At 44.6% G+C, this 21,288-nt stretch overlaps 1 protein-coding gene across 1 annotated transcript in view; it reads left to right on the forward strand.

Annotated features, from left to right (window-relative positions):
* SLC5A1 (solute carrier family 5 member 1) overlaps positions 1–15,801 on the forward strand; it is a 54,920-nt gene extending 39,119 nt beyond the window's left edge. Inside the window, exons 11-15 of the mRNA XM_040251156.1 lie at positions 1,784–1,934; positions 9,392–9,560; positions 10,642–10,857; positions 12,557–12,662; positions 14,738–15,801. Coding sequence (XP_040107090.1) covers positions 1,784–1,934; positions 9,392–9,560; positions 10,642–10,857; positions 12,557–12,662; positions 14,738–14,961 — 866 coding nt within the window. The 3' untranslated portion in view covers positions 14,962–15,801. The remainder of the gene's footprint in view (positions 1–1,783; positions 1,935–9,391; positions 9,561–10,641; positions 10,858–12,556; positions 12,663–14,737) is intronic.
* The last annotated feature ends 5,487 nt before the right edge of the window (positions 15,802–21,288 follow it).

Below are 21,288 nucleotides of genomic sequence, written 5' to 3' on the forward strand. Positions count from 1 at the left end.
CTCAAGGCATGGAAATCTCTTTAGGTTAGGGGCCCCAGGAGACCAAAAATTCAAAGGTATTCATCAGGAAAATTTAGAATAAACAACTTCTTTTTTTACTGAAAAGAAACATGAAGATCATCTAGGCAAACCTGTTCATTTTACAGTTGGGAAAACTGAGGCCTACACAGAGAAAGTGATTTTCTAAGGTCACTCAGTAACTCAGTGTCTGGCATGGTTAACTCTGCTGAAGGTGAGAACTGAGGAATTTGTATATATATTTTTAAACCACAGACTTGATATATGACCTCGGGCAAATCATTTTTATTCAACTTTTATAAAAATGGGAGTAATAGTTAACAATTCCACTGAGCTGGGCTGCTTATTAATTAAGGTTGCAGTTAGCAAGAATCATGGCTCTTTTAGAGTTCTGGCTGGGATTCTTGCCTCTTTTGGGGTGTTTATGCTGTTTCCTTAGACCTGCAGATCTTGAGTGAGGTAGCTCTGAACACTACAACAGAGTGAATTGTGCATGATAGAAAGCTGCGTGGCATGCAAGACAAAATATTGTGTCTGCACAAACCATTGCCAGTCTTTTTGGCTGGAACCTGGCTTCTGTAAACACCAGATTCCCCAGTGACCTCCCTATGCTAGATCAAATAGATATTTTCCATATGTTCTCAGTAGCATTCAGCATTATTGATCGCTCCTCTTTCTTGAGTTATTCCCTCCTCTTGGATTCTATAATACTATCCTCTCCTGTTTTCTCCTCATCCTTTCCAGCTATTCCTTTTAAATCTTGTTTGCGGATTCAGCCTTCTTCACTTAGCTGGTAAATATCACCCCACCAATCCCTCACCAAAGTCTGTTAATGTTATCTCCTTATATTCATCTACCTCTTCTTCTTGTCTCCATCATGCTACTCTAATATGCCATTATCTGTTTCCTGGACTGCTGTAAAATTGTGTTCGACAAATATTTGTCGAGTGAATAAATGAATTTGAGCTTGATAAGAGGTAATACAAAAAGGAGAGAGCTATAGCCCAGCTTAGCAATTAACCAGTGAGTTACTCTGAGCAAAGGGCAGAACTAAGACTAGAAGCCCTACAGACTAATTCCTTGAAATGGACATTTTATTCTATTACTGAAAAATGAGAAAGTTGGGTGATCTTTGTAGCTCCTATAGTCTGTAGTCTACATGATAGACTCTCAAAAGGAACCATTAAAAAACCCTCCCAACACATGACAAAGTGATCAGAATAGGCAACCTTTATTTTTCTTCTTGTTAGTCTGTAGATTAAAATAAAGCTATAAAATTATTTACAGATACAATACCTAGAGGATGATAGAATAGTTTTCCAAAACTCTTATTAGATATATGAAAATATTTTCTCCCTTTCTATGGCTGTCTTTTCACTTTCTTGAAACCTCATCTTTTGAATCCTAGTTTAAATATTTCTCCATTTTCATTAATCTTTCAGATGAGAGACCTTATAAAAGCTCAGATGGAAACACACACACACACACACATGCACACACACTACCATCACTACCACTACCACCAGCAATCCAACTGGAAAGCATTTCTGCATGTATACTTTGTCCCTAGCTCTGTTGACTGCTGTGGACTTCCAATATAATTTAAAGACACAGTCCCTCCCTTAAAACATCTAATCTCCCTGGAGAGATAAATCAAATAATATGGCATGGTGTCAGAAGGCAAAAAACCTTGAGTTGTCACACTTTTCAAGCACAAAAGAGCTGAAATGCTGCAGGTACCACTCAGAACCTCCTTCTCTTCCAGGACTGCGAGGCCTGATGCTGTCGGTCATGCTGGCCTCTCTCATGAGCTCCCTGACCTCCATCTTCAACAGTGCCAGCACCCTCTTCACCATGGACATCTACACCAAGATCCGGAAGAAAGCATCTGAGAAAGAGCTTATGATTGCAGGACGGTAAGTACAGCTACCCCTGTTAAGCCCCATGAAAACCTGAATGACCAGAGAGGTTCCCTCTAGATGGGGAAGACTGGTAGATGCTGGGTAGAATGAGAGTAACCACCGTGGCAAGTTATATTGCTCTCAGTGGCATTTAACTTTAAATCCAAGATCATTGAAACAGTGTCTCTCTGGAACATGAAATGACATCAGAGATCATTTAATCTGGAGCACAAAACAACATCAGGGATCATTAATCTAACCTCAGTTCATTGGTGAACAAAATGAGGCTTGTCATACCTAAATAAGAAGTTTGGACAGCAGCAGAACCAGGACTGGAACCCATGGCCAACTGAGTCCTTGTCTAGGCACTGTATACCATCTCACACTGCTGGGGTCCAGCCCCAGTGGATCCAGGGTGATTCGAAGTGGGGGATGGAGTCAGCGTCCTTGGAAATAACTTATTTAATTATAGATAGAGAGGGATTAGAAAATTAGCAGAGAAAAAGAGGCTGAATAACTTGGTTTACATGGAATACCAATCACCACCTACGTAGGCCACAGGCATCTTTCTGTTCTCTCGAAGGAGAGGAGGCACTGAGGCCTCCCCGGTCCAATCTTAGAAGCCCAGGCAAAATTAGTAGGCTTGGTGAGTACCCATGCACCAGATGGGAATTCGGCCAGAAAAACAGGGAGCAAGAAAGAACGACATGGGGGAATCAGTCTTTCCGGAAACTGATCCGATTTCTTTATTTTGGGGTTTGCTTATATACCTTTTGTTACACATAGGGATGAATACAGAGTCACCCGGGGGTCAGCAGTCCTGACCTGTATCAAAATCAGGTGCTTTACATAAAAAAAGATCTTAGGGGTTTTACATCATCTTCTGGCCATGAGACCTGCTGACATTTTATGACCCTTTCTTTCTGATAACCAAAAAACTTATTTTTTCCAAGGGTGTTTTTTGTCAAACCAGGCACCACCCTCCAAATAAAGTTGCATTCCTATAGGGTGAGGATGTAGTGAGTTACAATCAAGAAAGGAATTTATTTAACCCAAGGTTAACATGATTAATCTTAAAGGTTAATACTTATTTCTCCTATATGCTTAAAGGTTAATACTTATTTCTCCTATATGTTAGTTATATTCATTATAAGGGCAGGGAATATGGAGATTCAGCAGCAAACATCAGCCCAACAAATGAAAATCCTTTCACCAATGTTCCCCTTAAGATCTATTTAGTCTTAAGATAGTGATAAAGTTACATTTTTACATAGCAAGGACACAGTGATTTATAACAAAGTACAGTGATCTATTACAAAAGAGAAAATTCATTAACTCAAAAAGTCTAGTATTGCTAACCTTAAAAACTACTATATTTCCTTTTCTATATTCCAAATACATTGATTAATATATTCCCAGGTGCCTAAGGATATGGAGGCCTGGTGGCAATCATTGATTCAACAATGAGAAAAGCCCTATGCTAATTAATACTTTCAAAATACTCCAAACTCTCTGTGCTGTTTATGGTTGAGAGGTATGAAAAGGCAAAATGATAGGATACCAAAAGAAGCACTACCCAGGTCATTAGGTGCCCAATATGCTACTGGAGATCAGTGGAGAAATAACTCCAGAAAGAATGATGGGATAGAGCCAAAGCAAAAACAACCCCCAGTTGTGGATGTGACTGGTGATAGAAGCAAGGTCCGATGCTGTAAAGAGCAATATTGCATAGTAACCTGGAATGTCAGGTCCATGAATCAAGGCAAATTGGTAGTGGTCAAACAAGAGATGGCAAGGGTGAACGTCAACATTCTAGGAATCAGCGAACTGAAATAGACTGGAATGGGTGAATTTAACTCAGATGACCATTATATCTACTACTGTGGGCAGGAATCCCTCAGGAGAAATGGAGTAGCCATCATGGTCAACAAAAGAGTCCGAAATGCAGTACTTGGATGCAATCTCAAAAACGACAGAATGATCTCTGTTCTTTTCCAAGGCAAACCATTCAATATCAGGGTAATCCAAGTCTATGCCCCAACGAGTAACACTGAAGAAACTGAAGATGAATGGTTTTATGAAGACCTACAAGATCTTTTAGAACTAACACCCCAAAAAGATGTCCTTTTCATTATAGGGGACTGGAATGCAAAAGTAGGAAGTCAAGAAACACCTGGAGTAACAGGCAAATTTGGCCTTGGAGTATGGAATGAAGCAGGGCAAAGGCTAATAGAATTTTGCCAAGAAAATGCACTGGTCATAGCAAACACCCTCTTCCAACAACATAAGAGAACTCTACACATGGACATCACCAGATGGTCAACACCGAAATCAGATTGATTATATTCTTTGCAGCCAAAGATGGAGAAGCTCTATACAGTCAACAAAAACAAGACCGGGAGTTGACTGTGGCTCAGATCATGAACTCCTTATTACCAAATTCAGACTTAAATTGAAGAAAGTGGGGAAAACCACTAGACCATTCAGGTATGACCTAAATCAAATCCCTTATGATTATACAGTGGAAGTGAGAAATAGATTTAAGGTCCTAGATCTGATAGATAGAGTGCCTGATGAACTAGACAGGGATGAAGACCATCCCCATGGAAAAGAAATGCAAAAAAGCTACGTGGCTGTCTGGGGAGGCCTTACAAATAGCTGTGAAAAGAAGATAAGCAAAAAGCAAAGGAGAAAAGGAAAGATATAAGTATCTGAATGCAGAGTTCCAAAGAATAGCAAGAAGAGATAAGAAAGCATTCCTCAGTAATCAATGCAAAGAAATAAGGAAAACAACAAAATGGGAAAGACTAGAGATCTCTTCAAGAAAATTAGAGATACCAAGGGAACATTTCATGCAAAGATGGGCTCGATAAAGGACAGAAATGGTATGGACCTAACAGAAGCAGAAGATATTAAGAAGAGGTGGCAAGAATACATGGAAGAACTGTACAAAAAAGATCTTCACGACCCAGATAAACCTGATGATGTGATCACTAATCTAGGGCCAGACAGCTTGGAATGTGAAGTCAAGTGGGCCTTAGAACATCACTACGAACAAAGCTAGTGGAGGTGATGGAATTCCAGTGGAGCTGGATTTGAAATCCTGAAAGATGATGCTGTGAAAGTGCTGCACTCAATATGCCAGCAAATTTGGAAAACTCAGCAGTGGCCACAGGACTGGAAAAGTTCAGTTTTCATTCCAATCCCAAAGAAAGGTAAGGCCAAAGAATGCTCAAACTACCACACAATTGCACTCATCTCACACGCTAGTAAAGTAATGCTCAAAATTCTCCAAGCCAGGCTTCAGCAATACGTGAACCGTGAACTCCCTGATGTTCAAGCTGGTTTTACAAAAGGCAGAGGAACCAGAGATCAAATTGCCAACATCCACTGGATCATGGAAAAAGCAAGAGAGTTCCAGAAAAACATCTATTTCTGCTTTATTGACTATGCCAAAGCCTTTGACTGTGTGGATCACAAGAAACTGTGGACAATTCTGAAAGAGATGGGAATACCAGACCACCTAACCTGGCTCTTGAGAAATCTGTATTCAGGTCAGGAAGCAACGGTTAGAACTGGACATGGAACAACAGACTGGTTCCAAATAGGAAAAGGAGTCCGTCAAGGCTGTATATTGTCACCCTGCTTATTTACCTTCTATGCAGAGTACATCATGAGAAACGCTGGACTAGAAGAAACACAAGCTGGAATCAAGATTGCCGGGAGAAATATCAATAACCTCAGATATGCAGATGACACCACCCTTATGGCAGGAAGTGAAGAGGAGCTAAAAAGCCTCTTGATGAAAGTGAAAGAGGAGAGAGAAAAAGTTGGCTTAAAGCTCAACATTCAGAAAACGAAGATCATGGCATCTGGTCCCATCACTTCATGGGAAATAGATGGGGAAACAGTAGAAACAGTGTCGGACTTTATTTTTTGGGGCTCCAAAATCACTGCAGATGGTGACTGCGGCCATGAAATTAAAAGACGCTTACTCCTTGGAAGAAAAGTTATGACCAACCTAGATAGTATATTCAAAAGCAGAGACATTACTTTGCCAACTAAGGTCCGTCTAGCCAAGGCTATGGTTTTTCCTGTGGTCACGTATGGATGTGAGAGTTGGACTGTGAAGAAGGCTGAGCGCCGAAGAATTGATGCTTTTGACCTGTGGTGTTGGAGAAGACTCTTGAGAGTCCCTTGGACTGCAAGGAGATCCACCCAGTCCATTCTGAAGGAGATCAACCCTGGGATTTCTTTGGAAGGAATGATGCTAAAGCTGAAGCTCCAGTACTTTGGCCACCTCATGCGAAGAGTTGACTCATTGGAAAAGACTCTGATGCTGGGAGGGATTGGGGGCAGGAGGAAAAGGGGACGACAGAGGATGAGATGGCTGGATGGCATCACGGACTCGATGGACGTGAGTCTGAATGAACTCCGGGAGTTGGTGATGGACAGGGAGGCCTGGCGTGCTGTGATTCATGGGGTCGCAAGGAGTCAGACACGACTGAGCGACTGAACTGAACTGAACTGAAACAGTCATGTGCGTAGTGGCAGGAGTATCAATATTCCTGTCACACAAGGTAGCCTGTCAGCAGAGAGGTTTGACCTGTGACACCCTTGTCACACCCAGGGCAGGGAATTAGCAGCAATTATTGGCACAACAAATGAAAAACCCTTCACCAATATAATTCCTAACCAACCCACTATACTGACAATTTCCCAAAAGAATTTACCTTTAGTAAGTCTAATACATCCCATGCCTCTCAGGTTGGGAGGCTGTAAACAATCACATGTGGCCGGAGGAACCTATACAGGTGGGCTAGATAACCTTCAGAGGAGTCCGTAAGCTGAAACACTCTTGTCATGCCCAGGAATTTTTATTGACTTGGAGCTGCACGTTTACTCCTTCTCCAAGAGAACTGGGGGGGAACAGCCCCCCATAAAGTCAGAGGTGTAGGCGAGAGCATGAAACAGTAAAGTAGATAGACTCTGGTTTTGGAGGTAGATGCTCGGGAATGGGGTTTCCTGAGGCTTGATCATGCCTTTGCATATGCCAAGCCTCCTTCCTCATGCTGGCTCCCAGCACCACACTGTCTTGCTCAGGCCTGCACATTGCAACTCTCCTCTCTGGGCGTCTTTTAGGCCCAGGTGCCTCCAATGCCTTGACCTTTTGCTGTAGCATTTTACAGGACCATTGTGAGGGTCAGATGATACTATGCTTGTGAATGTGCTTTGCACAGTCTAAAACACCATACTCTGTGCACACTTGTTATTGTCAAGTGGGCTAATGGACACAACAGGATACTGGACCCCGTAAGTATGGATCTGTGGGCCAGGTGTGCCCATTATCTCAATTATCCATGGAGCAGAGGCTCTGGGAAGAGGATCAGCAGAAGCTCTGCTGTGTCTCTCTCGGGGGCAAAGGCAGGCCAGCCTCCTCAGGGCAGGGGAAAAACTCCCTGGGATGTCTGTCCAGGGAAAGTTTCCCGGGGAGTGCTGCTGCCTCCTAAATCTCATGAGCAAGACTGGGGCAAAGGAAGGAAAGGAACATGACAGGCCCCTTGTAGGCGATGAGACACCTGGCACCCAGGGGAGGTCAGACTGGGCCAGAGTCTGCCCTCTGCTTCACAGGAAGCAGCATGGCTCCCTGACAGGGTTTTCCTCTGAAAGATGGTTACTGGCATTCTCTGCTATGTATAAGACTCAAGATGCAACATGGAAAGAAAATCATTTTGTTGCTTTACTCAGGGCTGGATCTCTTGGCCCTGAGATTGTGTTGGGGCTCACACTTTTTGTGCATCCAATGATTGCTGCTCTGGGGTTTGTCCCTGTCTTCAATAAGCTTACAGTTACAAGAAACAATTCTACACTGTGCTGTGGTGCCTGTAAGAGCAATCACAGGCTCAGAGAAGGGAGAGATGACTGTACTAGTCAGTAGCTGAGCAAGGCTCCTGGGGGAGGGAGACCCCAATCTATGTCTAAATGGTGGATAGGATCTGAATAAATGGGAGGCAATGGGAGGGGTACATTAGAGGGAGAAATACGTGAGCAAGAACACTACTTTGTGAAGGTTAGGTTAAGACTCTTCTGCCTTAAATTCCAGAGATAAGAGAACCACTTCCTTCTTTCTAATTAAATCAAGAGGTTAAAAGGAACCCTCGCATCTTTCCCAGGGGATTCAGTGGTAAAGAATTTCTCTACCAATGCAGAAATTCCAGGACACTCAGGTCTGATCCCCGGGTCAGGAAGATCCACTGGAGGAGGAGATGGCAACCCACTCTAGTATTCTTCCCTGGAAAATCTCAAGGGCAGAGGAACCTGGCAGGCTACAGTCTATGGGGTTGTGAAGAGTCATATATAACTGAGCACGCATCCTGTCTTTTCAGGACTTGAAGTAAAACTCAAAAGGAAGAGAGCTAGGGATTCCCTGGTGGCTCAGATAATAAAGTCTTCCTTCCTGCAGTGTGGGAGACCTGAGTTCAATCCCTGGGTTAAGAAGTTCCCCTGGAGAAGAAAATGGCAACCCACTCCAGTATTCTTGCCTGGAAAATCCCATGGATGGAGGAGCCTGGTGGGCTACAGTTCACAGGGTTGCAAAGAGTCGGACACAACTGATCGACTTCACTTTAACTTTCAGAGAATTCCCAGGTGGTCCTGTGGTTAGGATTCCATGTTCTCACTGCCAAGGGTGCAAGTTCAATCCCTGGTTGGGAAACTGAGATCCCGTAAGTCACGAGGCATGGCCAAAAAAAAAAAACCCAAAAAAGGAGACTGGCTCCAAAGTCCACACCTTTGTTCCTAAACTCCATTGCCTCTCAAAGTGGATTCTTTCCTGGGAGTTAGTGGGTTGACTTTACTATGGAAAATCAAGTGCATTTTACTTACAGGCAAAGAAGATTTTCCTGAAGGAACAGTACTATGCGCTTATTTGCTCAGTCATGTCCGACTCTTTGTGACCCCATGGACTGTAGCCCACCAGGCTCCTCTGTCCATGGGGATTCTCCAAGCAGGAATACTGGAGTGAGTTGCCATGCCCTCCTCCAGGGGATCTTCCCAACCCAGGGATCGAACTCAAGTCTCCCACAGTGCAGGTGGATTCTTTACTGTCTGAGCCACAAGGGAAGCCGCTGAAGGAGCAGAATACAGAAGAAAAGAGTCTCAATGAATTTGCTAATTATTTTTCCCTGCTCTGGTCATATAAACCTTTCTATCTATCTATCTTTACTGTTGCTGTTGCTCAGTCGCTCAGCACGTCTGACTCGTTGTGACCCCATGGAATGTAGCCTTCCAGGCTCCTTTGTATGTGGAATTTCCCAGGCAAGAATACTGGAGTACTTTGCCATTTCATTCTCCAGGGGATCTTCCTGATCTAGGGATTGAACCTGAGTCTCCTGTGTTGCAGGCAGTTTCTCTGTCTATAACTATTCCAGTGTTGCCGTTTGTTGACGCCCTGCTGTGGGGCTTGATTTCAGGTTGTTCATGCTGGTACTGATCGGTGTCAGCATCGCCTGGGTGCCCATCGTGCAGTCAGCCCAAAGCGGACAGCTCTTCGACTACATCCAGTCCATCACCAGTTACTTGGGACCACCCATTGCAGCAGTCTTCCTGCTTGCTATTTTCTGCAAGAGAGTCAATGAGCCGGTAGGTATCAAGAATGTCTAGAAAAGTCATTTGGGAACAGAAATTCCCATCTGGATTTGTATATTCTTTGGGAGGAATTCTATTTCCAGAGATCTTGAGCAGGAATGAAGGTGCTGGTGAGGGTTCATATGGAAAATCCTCCAGGGACCTTGGGACTTTCCTTCCCCTTGCTGCAGGTTCTAAATTAATTCCCAAGTAATGATGTGTGTTTTCCATCTACTCTGGGTGATTCTCACTGTGTGGCTCTCTCTGGGAAGCTTGTAGCCTCTGGGCAAACAGCTCCATGGGAATTGCTAGCACAGGCTACCTCCTGGGTTCTGCAGGGGGCTAGGTTTTCCAGTCAGCATTTCTCAGGGCCCAGTGAAGGACCAAGAAGTGATACTCCAGCCAGATAGGGATAAGGATGAGGGGACTTTGGATCTATAAAAGGGGCTGATGGGAAAGTTCCTTTCTCCGCTTCCTCTAAAAGACCCAATTTCTTTCAATGTCTTCAAGGAATACAGATTAGCTCACAAGTAATTGTGTTATAACTGAATGTGCCTAAATCTGGAGTCTGATGGTAATAGTAGCTGCAGGTAGAGAAATTCAAAGTATTTTTAAAGTTAAAGGGATTTTTTTTTTTGGTACTGAGAACTTGGGTGCTATTCTAACCCAGGGCTTTCCAGGTGGCTCAGTGGTAAAGAATACACCTGCCAGTGCAGAAGATGTGGGAGACATGGGTCGAGTCCCTCCCCTGGGAAGATCTCCTGGAGCAGGAAATGCAGCCCAATCCAGTGCTCTTGCCTGGAAAAGCCCATGGACAGAGGAGCCTGGCAGGTCCACGGGGTCGCAAAAGAGCTGGTTGGACATGACTGAGCAACTAAGAACACTCAAATACCCAGTCGAGTTCCTAAGAGGTGGTAAACAGAGCCACTGAAGGCCTGACCTAACATCCCCAGTCGTATTCTGAACCCCAGTGTTCCTGTCTCGGATGGCCCGGAGCTCGTATTTCTCTCACTGTTATCCTTTCGTCTCTGTCCCCCAGTGAATGCACAGCTGTTTCCCAAATACAGTGTTCATCATCCAGGCTTTTCTTTCACAGGGAGCCTTTTGGGGATTGATCATAGGATTTTTGATCGGGGTGTCCCGTATGATTACCGAGTTTGCCTATGGAACCGGGAGCTGCATGGAGCCCAGCAACTGTCCCACGATTATCTGTGGTGTGCACTACTTGTACTTTGCCATCATCCTCTTTGTCATTACTATCATTGTCATCCTGGCCGTCTCCCTCTTCACCAAGCCCATTGCAGATGTGCATGTGAGTATCCATATAGGAGGCTGTCCTGCCTGCTTTTGTGTTCATGCTGCAGCACTCAACTTGATTGCTTTGGCTCAGTTAGAGGCCTCTTACTCTCTAAAATAGGCTGTCCTCGTCTCTGGTGTCACATGAAGGACACATGGGCTTTCCAGGTGGCTCAGTGGTAAAGAACCCACTTGCAATGCAGGAGACCTGGGTTCTATCCCTGTGTCGGGAAGATGCCCCAGAGGAGGAAATAGCAACCCACTCCAGTATTCTTGCCTGGGAGACTTTATGGACAGAGGAGTTTGATGGGCTACAGTCCATGGTGTTGCAGAGAGTCGGACATGACTTAGCAACTGAGCATGCACAGAAGGACAGGACAGGGAGCGCGGTTTGCCAGCAGAGCAGTGTCAAGAGTATCTTCAGCAGGCTGCATTTCAGCCCAAGGGACTGTCCTCTGGATCCTGCTGCCCGAGTGATGGCTTAGGTGCACGGCAATGAGATCACATGGGCTGACACAGGGTTACCCCAGCTTGGATGCTTATTTCCCAGATAGGAATGCATATTTCTTGTAACAGACTCTAGGTCATAGCTTCCAAAGGTCCCAGCAAGGGACATACCTAGTTGTAAAAATCACCACGCTGAGGGAAATCTGAAGCATGATATACCCTTTATTTTTTTTTCCCCAATGAAGCCTCCAAACAATTGCCCATGGAATTTAAGAAATTTCAAACAGTATCAAAGTCTAATTGATTCAAGACTTCAAAGATGACAAGTACTCTTCTTTAGCTCTAGATGTCGCCCTTGGTTTAGGGAATGTTTGCAGCCCTCCCAATGCAGATGAAGATTACCAATTATGGGTCACTTTTTACCATAAGCAGTGAAGTCTGGTAACCCAGCACAGCTAGCATTCTACCCTTTTCAGGTTTCCAGGGAACAGAGCTAGAGAGTTAACCCAAGATCACATTTGTCTGAAGATAAAGAGAAAGGGTTTTGTTGGTCCCTTTCTCATGCATACATAAAAATAGGAATCCCTAACAGACCTTTAACCTCACCACCAAATTTTCAAAACTGTGACTAACCTTAATGTCAAACAAAGATTGCTTTTATAGCAGCAGAACTGCCATCACAGTTATTGGCCAAATCTGTCACAGACTCTCTTTATGTTGTATTAATTGCTTCTTGATGCTTCAGTTTTTTAAAATATTGTAGCCCTAAACACATTTAGTTCCATGCTTCTTGAAATAAAGTAGTTTCTGGTTTCACGTCAATAGAAAGTATACCTCTAGCTCTTCCTATTCTAACTGGCTCATGAATCTACAATTAATATGGTACAAAAATCTGATCTTACTTACACTGCTGGTCTGGATAAATGGGTGCCTGGCCTTCTTTCCTAGCCTGAATGCTAAAAGGAACAAATTCATTTATCATATGTAACAAGAGATCATTTATTCAAAACATTTCTATGCTCACGACAGTCTCAGCCTCCGAATATGCCTATATCCTAGGGGATGGTATGTGCATGTATATGATTTATATCCACTTTCCCAACATATTCAGAGAGAGTGCTGTGGACAGGAACTGTTATCTGTGTTGTTGATGGAGTTGAGAGCCACATTCCTTTTCCTTTCTCGACACACATCTCTTTGTTCTCCCAGCTTCTTGGCCCAGGACACTGCTTGGATCTCCCTGCTAACCTGTTCTGCTTTCTCCACAGCTCTACCGCCTGTGCTGGAGCCTGCGCAACAGCAAAGAGGAGCGTATTGACCTGGATGCAGAAGACGAGGACATTCAGGACGCCCGGGAGGATGCCCTAGAAATAGGTGATTTGTGGCTCAGAGCCTATTCCCAAGTTACTCCTCTAACCACAAGACCACCTTCCTGAAGCTTTCACCAAGTGCCTTCAAAACTCAGATCTCTCTTCTGGAGGGGAGTGAGGAGCGGGGTATGGGTGAGGTGGATAAATGGGTTTGGGGCAGTTTAATCAAGGCCTTGTCAAGGGGAGGAGGAGGATGCAGAATCATCCCAGCTCTTCCCTTTTTGGTTTACAGTGCTCAGTGAGTAAGCACAGGTGAGATATTCACCACCCTGACTTGGTTTGGGGCTTGGCTAGGGACAAGGGTAGACACTAGCTTATAAACTGAAAGCAGTTGGAACCAAAGCTATGGTCAGTTCTAGTGATATCAGGGGGATGAGACAGAGGCTCTTAGGGTCTTGTGTCTTGCTGGCTTACCATATCATGTTTAAAATATCAGATTTCCCTGCAAGTCCACTAAGATAATGCTTGTTGTTGTTTGTTGTTCAGTCGCTAAGTAGTTTCTGACTCTTTGCGACCCCGTGGACTGCAGCCCACAAGCCTTCCCCGCCCTCACTCTCTCCTGGAGTTTGCTCAAACTCATGTCCATTGAGTTGGTGATGCCATCCAATCATTTCATCATCTGCCATCCTCTTCTCTTTTTGCCTTCAATCTTCTCCAGCATCAGGGTCTTTCCAATAAATCAGCTCTTCATATCAGGTGGCCAAAGTATTGGAGTTTCAGCTTCAGCACCAGTGCTTCCAATGAATATTCAGGGTTGATTTTGTTTAGGGTTTACTGGTTTGATCTCCTTGCTGTCCAAGGGACTCTAAGAGTCTTCTCTGGCACCACCATTCAAAAGCATCAATTCTTCAGAGCTCTAAGATAATGCTTAGTCAATGCTTAGAGACTTATCCTGATCATGGAGCAATGTTTTCCTCAATTTCTGTGTTGGAGCTTTTCCTCCCTACATGGGAGGGGTACACACATGGAGGATGGTCATGGTGATGTGTGCTGTGCAGAGGTGTGGAAGCACAAGGTCATGTGTGGTTTACTGGTACTGGGCTGGAGAGGGGAGGGCAGTGGTCTCTGACCATGGTGCTGAAAACACAGTGGGCTTGATTTCATACCTGCTGCTGCTGCTACTGCTAAGTCGCCTCAGTTGTGTCCGACTCTGTGTGACCCCATAGACGGCAGCCCATCAGGCTCCCCGTCCCTGGGATTTTCCAGGCCAAGAATACTGGAGGGGGTAGCCATTTCCTTCTCCAATGCGTGAAAGTGAAGTCACTCAGTCGTGCCTGACTCTTAGTGACCGCATGGACTGCAGCCTACCAGGCTCCTATGTCCATGGGATTTTCCAGGCAAGAGTACTGGAGTGGGGTGCCATTGCCTTCTCTGATTTCATATCTAGTGAGTCACAAACCTGGGATTCTAACCCAGGTCTGCTCGCCTTTAATGCCACACTTGGGCTCAGAGGACAGAATTAGTTCCCTTGGTGGGCATCCACTTTTTAGTGGCAAGGTCAGTTGAATGGTTTGACTCAGCAGTATCAGATCTTAAGCCCTTGAAGTGTTGCTCACTTGCTGCCCTGGATCAGGGACTGAACAGACCAATCCTTGCCACATGACTGGATCTGTTGTGAAGCCTTGGGATTTCCAGGTGCAGTCAGTACACTCTTGAGTCATGCCAAACTCATTGCTTTCAGTGATGTGGCAAACAGATATGGGTTTCTCTGGTTGAGAGGTAGGTTTTCCACATTCTTCACGTGTCACAGTCCCCCAGTCAATGGTTAACATTTCTCTCTCATAAGCTATTATTTCTTGTTTGATTCTGAGTGTCTGAAATCAAAATGTATTTCCTTTGGGCCCAACAGAGGTAAAATATACCACCATAGTATATTATGTAGAATCCATCTGTTAACATCATCTTATAATTAATTACATTTATTCAAACCTTAATCTGCACCATTTTTATTCCTGCAAACAAGAAAATTGGGAGCTGTGTGCAAAGTGGCAGATGTGCCACGGCCTGCTTTCTCCTCTGGAGATCTTTTCTAGTACCTCCTGCTTCTGTATCCAACAGTCCTTTTATTCCTTTCCCCAGACACAGAAGCTTCTGAGGAGAAAAAAGGATGCTTCAGGCGGGCCTATGACATGTTCTGTGGCCTGGACCAGCAGAAGGGCCCCAAAATGACGAAGGAAGAGGAGGCAGCCATGAAGCTGAAGATGACAGACACCTCGGAGAAGCGTTTGTGGCGGATGGTAGTGAACATCAATGGCATCATTCTGCTGGCCGTGGCTGTCTTCTGCCATGCCTACTTTGCCTGAGTCCTGCTTTCTGCTGCAGGCTGTGCTTGCAGAGGCTGGAGTCTTCACTCTGTCTCTCTTTGGTCCCTTTCAGTGGTGTTGAAGGGACACCAGCCAGTTGTAAACTGCCCTGTTGATAAATGTGTACATTTGTAATTACAGGCTAGCTAGAGAAAAATCACTGATCTGCTGTTAACTTATATATTTGAGGCCAGTGTGGTACAGTCATCTGTACATATCAGAGCTGCAGAAGGAAATCCCACTCATCCTAGTGTCTAGGAAAAGGCAGGCTAAGATACAGAAGCCCTGTGATGTCTGATGCAAATTTTCCTCAGGTAGATTCAGCATGTTAACATTGTTTGTGATCCTTAAATACTGCTTAAAGAGTTGTGGTCCCTTGGTTACTACCACTTTCTCTATCTAACATCCCCCGTCATTTTTTTTTTTACTTTATTTTACTTTAAGAAAGCATCACCCTACCTCATGAAATCCTTGTCAAGTTTTCCTGGCATGAGAAAAATCAACCCGATAAATTGATGAACATATTGAAGCTGAGGATGGGAGGTTGATGGGGTCTGTGTCCTGGGTGTTTGCTCTTTGAAGGAGAGGCTTGGACATGGCAGTATCAGTCCAATGAGAGGGATCCAAGCACCAGCCTCGGGCCAGGGGGGAGAGCAGATAATCTTGAGCCAAGAGGATTTTCTGGCTTTCTTGAAAGTGTTCATTGGCAGTTCCCTGGGTTTGAGATTTCATTTATTTTGGCATTTCCTGTGCCTGGACCATCTTAGCCACTCAGTAATGTTTGTGGACATAATGGATGACATGTGTATTTGTTAATAAATGCTTGTTTTCTTTTTGGGCTTCCCTGGTGGCTTAGATGATAAAGAGTCTGCCTGCAGTGCAGGAGACCTAGGTTTGATCCCTGGGTCGGGAAGATCCCCTGGAGAAGGAAATGGCAACACATTCCAATATTCTTGCCCGGAGAATCCCGTGGACAGAGGAGCCTGGCGGGCTACAGTCCATGGGGTCACAAAGAGCTGGACACGACTGAGCGACTTCATTTTTCTTTTTGGTCAACCTTGTGGCTGCACAGAGCACACTCTCTGGTGACTATAATGAATCGGGGCGCCTTTTCCAGAGGCTCCACTTCCTCGCGGCGCTGATGTAACTGATTCTGTGTCCCATACTGAGCAAACAGGCCTCTGGGGGCACTTGTCATCTCAGAGCAGCCAGACTCTCCTGAAACACTGATTCTTTTAGCCCAAGATCCTCCTCCCTATGAGTTCAGATGGCCACAGCTCTTTTTCCTTATGTGTCTTGATTGGTGATCATCCATTGAACAAGGTTAGCGTGGGCAGTCTCTGTTCCAGGTGGTAGTGTTCAACATTTTTATTTTCTGTTGTACCTCTTTCCTAAGGAGAAATTTTAAAAATTAAATTTAAATTTGATTAATCCTTTTGGTTCCACCTGTGAAATCTTAATCATTTTGTAATATAATCCTGTGGAAGTCATGATGTTTGTATTGACTGATTTGAGGCTAGCTTAGCAAATAGGTGGGATCTGAGGTTTTGTGGAGCAGCTGAGAGTAGTTCCTGGGGTGTAAAAATGGTTCAACAGGTAAAGAATGGCTTGTTCTTATGAAAGGAAAAGAAAATATTTGGTGTGCCCTCATATTCCCCTTAAGCCAGGCAGAGAGGAGGGAAAAGTGGAGAATTTCACATGGCCAGTGTTACTCAGAGTACTCAGCTTTGTGGGGAGTTTGTGATATTTTTGAGCTCAGAGAGGATAAAGAATGATGACTGAAAGCTGGTGGATGGAGCAGGCATTAAGTATCTAGATTGTCCTAGATTCTGTTTCTGGCCTTGCCAATGAGCCTCTGTGTATATTGTGATAAATTATTTTTTTCTCAACTGTGTATTTTTCTCTTTGAAAAAATGAGGACCTTGGTGCTTACAGCATATACCTACCTCCTCTAGGTGTGACGAGGTCACTTTGAAAAGTGGATGAGTGAAAAGAGGGTGGCATCTTTCTTTCATACATGAAGAATGCCAACAGATGTTATACTAAACTGCATTTAGTCCTTTTCATTAAAATTTATTACTTTGGTAAAAAAAAATAAAACCATTGAAAAGCCATAACATCTTGATATCCTGTTTTCTAGCCATTCTAGACAAATACTGACTATGTCTGTGGTGAGAATTAGTTGACACAAGATCCAGATTAGGAAGCAGAAGCCAGGAAAGTTGAGAATAGAATCTAGCATCTTGAGCAAGTTAACCACATGTAGCAAAGTTTGGAGAGGATTTCAACTTCAAAACCTCGAGTAAAGACGAGGTGAGTCACTCTACCTTCAATGCAGCGTTCCATGAGAACCACTTGGGTAACCAGGGCCCAGTAAGTGATAAATTGTATTAGAATGATGTCAGGGATGCAGGAAAGAGATGTTTCTTTCCTCAGATGGAAGGCATGTGCTGTGGGGCAGAGTGATTGCTCATTAATGTTAGTTTATAGAACTGAAATACCATGCCCTGTCAGGAAAAAAGCTTCTTTATGTATGGAGCTTCTTTACATACGGACTGATGCTGAAGCTGAAACTCTGTTACTTTGGCCACCTGATGCAAAGAACTGACTCATTTGAAAAGACCCTGATGCTTGGAAAGATTGAAGGGTGTACCCTTTGGGCCAGGTGGGGGGGGGGAGGGGAGGTGAGGGCTCAAGAAGGGGACAACAGAGAATGAGATGGTTGGATGGCGTCACCAACTCAATGGACATCAGTCTGAGTAAACTCCAGGAGTTGGTGATGGACAGGGAGGCCTGGCATGCTGCAGTCCATGGGGGTGCAAAGAGTCAGGCACAACTGAACGGCTGAACTGAACTGAACACATGGAGGACCATTTTAAAGGGAATCTCTCAAAATGAGAAGACAAAGCTCCTTCTGTGCAGAATGATGTTGGTCCTGGGGCCTTTGACAGACCTGGTAGCATTTCTTACTTCTGTACAACTGAGTCAGGCGTTGGTGTTTACATGGAAAAATTTCTACCTTAAAAAAATTATTTTAAAAATTGGAGTATAATTGCTTTACAATGTTGTGTTAGTTTTGCTGTACAACACTGTGACTCAGCCATGAGTATACATATATCCCCTCCCTCTTGAGTTTCCCTCCCACCCTACCCATCCCACCCTCTAGGTCGTCACAGGGCGCTGAACCGAGCTCCCTGAGCTATACAGCAGCTTCCTGCTAGCTAGCTATGTTACACGTGGTTGTGTGTATATGTCAGTGCTACTGTTAATCAAATTTCTACCTTTGAAACTCATTAGAGCTCTCACTTTCTACTAGTACTGAAATCACCATTTCCTGAAAGATCTGCTACAGTGTGTCCTGCTTCACAAAAGCAAGCCTTGGAAGGAAAACACATGTGTGCTTAGCTGGAGGAGAGAGATTGTTTTTTTAACATTACCCCCAACCCAGTCCCAAGAATACTCCTTCTAACCTTCAAATTGGATTTCGGGGAACCAAGGTTTTGAATGAGGTGCTATTGCCTTGCCGGTTTGGTGGGGATGGAATTAAGGTGATGTGGGTGAGGTTAACAGGGCGGGATTGTTTGCTGGCTCTGGAGGGTTCAGGGTAGTGTTATTCAGGCCCTGAGCTTCACTTTGCATCCATAACTCAGCCAGCTTTTCTCTGTCGCATTAGCTTCTGGTCTTCTGTGAGGGCTCTCCCAAGACTCCCAGGACACAGGTGCTGCCTGGCTGATGCTGCCACGTGCCGATGCTGACTGGCTCTAGGGCACAGCCAGCTTGAGAGGAGCTGGTCCTTGTGTGGACCTGTGTTCCTAAATCACACTCAAAGCCCAAACTAAACATTAGATGCTTCAGATTGGAAAAAGTCAGATTAGAATTCTGACGCCTGGCTTGTATCTTCTGATAGTCCCGGAGTCAAGGTGCTGGAGTTCTGGGAGCCCCCGATGCTTTCTCTTTCACTGTTTGTTGAAAACCTCTGTGATCCTGCCATCCAAAGGCCCTGCCCCACCTGCCTTCTCTCACCCTCAGGCCCTGTGGGTTCAGTGTGTAATTCTATTTCCTTTTGCTGTATGACATCCACGTCAGATGATTGTTTCCACAGGAAACTATGACTTGGAAATCCATAAGCTGCAGAACTGACTTTACCTGTGCTGTAGGCTTAATTGTGTTCTCTTCTCCCACTCATTCATTTGGTTAAGTCTAATTCCCTAGTGCCTCAGATTGTGACTGCAGGGGTCATGGGAACTAAGATCCCGCATGCCATTTGGTGTGGCGCCCCGCCCCCAGGTAATAAAGTTTAGAAAATAAATGCTTTAAAAATGGTGATGTCTAGGGCTTCCCTGGGGGGCCAATGCAGGAAAAATGGGTTTCGATCTCTGATCTGGGAGGATCCCACAAGCACAAGCCGCAGATCAACTAAGCCACAGCTGCTGAGCCTGTGCTCCAGGGCCGGGGAGCTGAAACTATTGAGCCCACATGCCGCAACTACTGAAGCGCAGGCGCCCCAGAACTTGTGCGCCACAACGAGAGGAGTCACCGCAGCGAGAAGCCCACTAGAGGGTAGCAGCCGCGTGGCGCAACTAGAGAAAAGCCACTCAGCAATGAAGACGCGGCACAGCCAAGAATAAATACACAAACATTAAAAAATGGTGACGTCTGCAGTATGGTGGAGGAGGCCACGCCATACTCTCATCCTCCAATAAAAACATGGAAAGTTGGACAGCAACTGTCAGAACCAGTTTTGTGAGAATTCTCGAAAATGGTTTATGAAAGTTGATAGCAAACAAACAAGCATGGAAGCAAGAAAAAGTCACTACAAAGTGGCTGGAAGGTTTTGCGGCACTCTTACTCCTTTCCCTCACCGTCTCTGTGGTGGCAGTCGTAGAACAGCATCTGTCATTAAGCGGCACCAGTCTTAGAGGAGGGGTAGCCCAGGCTCCCAGCGTGGAACCACTTCCCTAGGTCCGGAGAGGGCAGAGCAGACATGTTCACAAATTACTGTTTAAGCCTGTTCTCTTTCCTCCCTGGGTGGCTACCTGAAGGACTGACACTAGGTGGCGCTTTGTTTCACCTAACTGGACTCCAGAGCCAGAAAGCTTGAAAACACTGCAAGCCAAACTAACCAGCCGCAGAGGCCTGTTATTTCAAAACATACAACAGGGAGTACCCTGGAGGTCCAGTGGTTAAGCCTCCGTGCTTCCAAGGCAGGGGGCATGGGTTCCATCCCTGGTCTGGGAACTAAGATCACACATGCCATGCAGCATGGCCTAAAAACAAAAAGTATAGCATAGACTGCTTAAGACAGAATCTTGGGGAGATGTCATTGGGAAATTAAGACATCCAAAAGCAACTATATATACTGGGGAATTTAGAAAGCCATGTTTAGAAAGACCAGGGTAAGACACATGCTTAGAAAAGGCCTGAGAAGACCCTAAGCTTTCATCTGGGTCAGATCCAGTACAAGCCTAGTTAGGAGCTGAAGAAGGACCTCAGAATAGTCAGTCTGGAAAACTGGGAGAACTCCTGGAATTCAAGGAAATCTCTATCAAAACAACTGAACAGAAGCTAAGGAAAAAAGACTTCCATGGCCACATCAATAAAGAATATGGGCATTGCCACAATAGTCTGGGAAAGTCACTAAACAAATGGACTTGTACACCATTTAACAACGAATAAAATATACAAACAGCTCATGCAGCTCAATATCAGACAAGCTGATCAAAAAATGGGTGGAAGATCTAAATAGATATTTCTCCGAAGGAGACATTCAGGTGGCCAAAAGTACAGGAGAAGTTGCTCAACATCACTAATTATTAGGGAAATGCAAATCAAAACTACAATGAAGGTATCACCTCACACCAGTCAGAATGGCCATCATCAAAAAATCTACAAACAATAAGTACTGGAAAGGATGTGGAGAAAAAGGAACCTATCTACACTGTTGATGGAAATGTCAACTGGTACAGCAAGTACGGAGAACAGTATGAAGGTTCCTCAAAAATCCAAAAATAGAGCTACCATATGATCCAGCAATCCCACTCCTCGGCATCCCACTCCAGAGAAAACCATAATTTGAAAAGATACACACAACCCACTGCTCATTGCAGCACTATTTACAATAGCCAGGACAAGAGACAACCTAAATATCCATCAGTGGCTGAAAGGATAAAGGAGACATGGTGCATGTATGCAGTGGAATATTACTCACCAACAAAAACAAAATAATGCCGTTTGCACTGACCTGGATGGACCTAGAGATTGTCATATTGAGTGCAGCACTCTTGCCTAGAAAATCCCATGGACGGAGGAGCCTGGAAGGCTGCAGTC

This window comes from Oryx dammah, unplaced genomic scaffold (genome assembly GCF_014754425.2).
Source record: "Oryx dammah isolate SB20612 unplaced genomic scaffold, SCBI_Odam_1.1 HiC_scaffold_12, whole genome shotgun sequence".
Taxonomy (NCBI): domain Eukaryota; kingdom Metazoa; phylum Chordata; class Mammalia; order Artiodactyla; family Bovidae; genus Oryx; species Oryx dammah.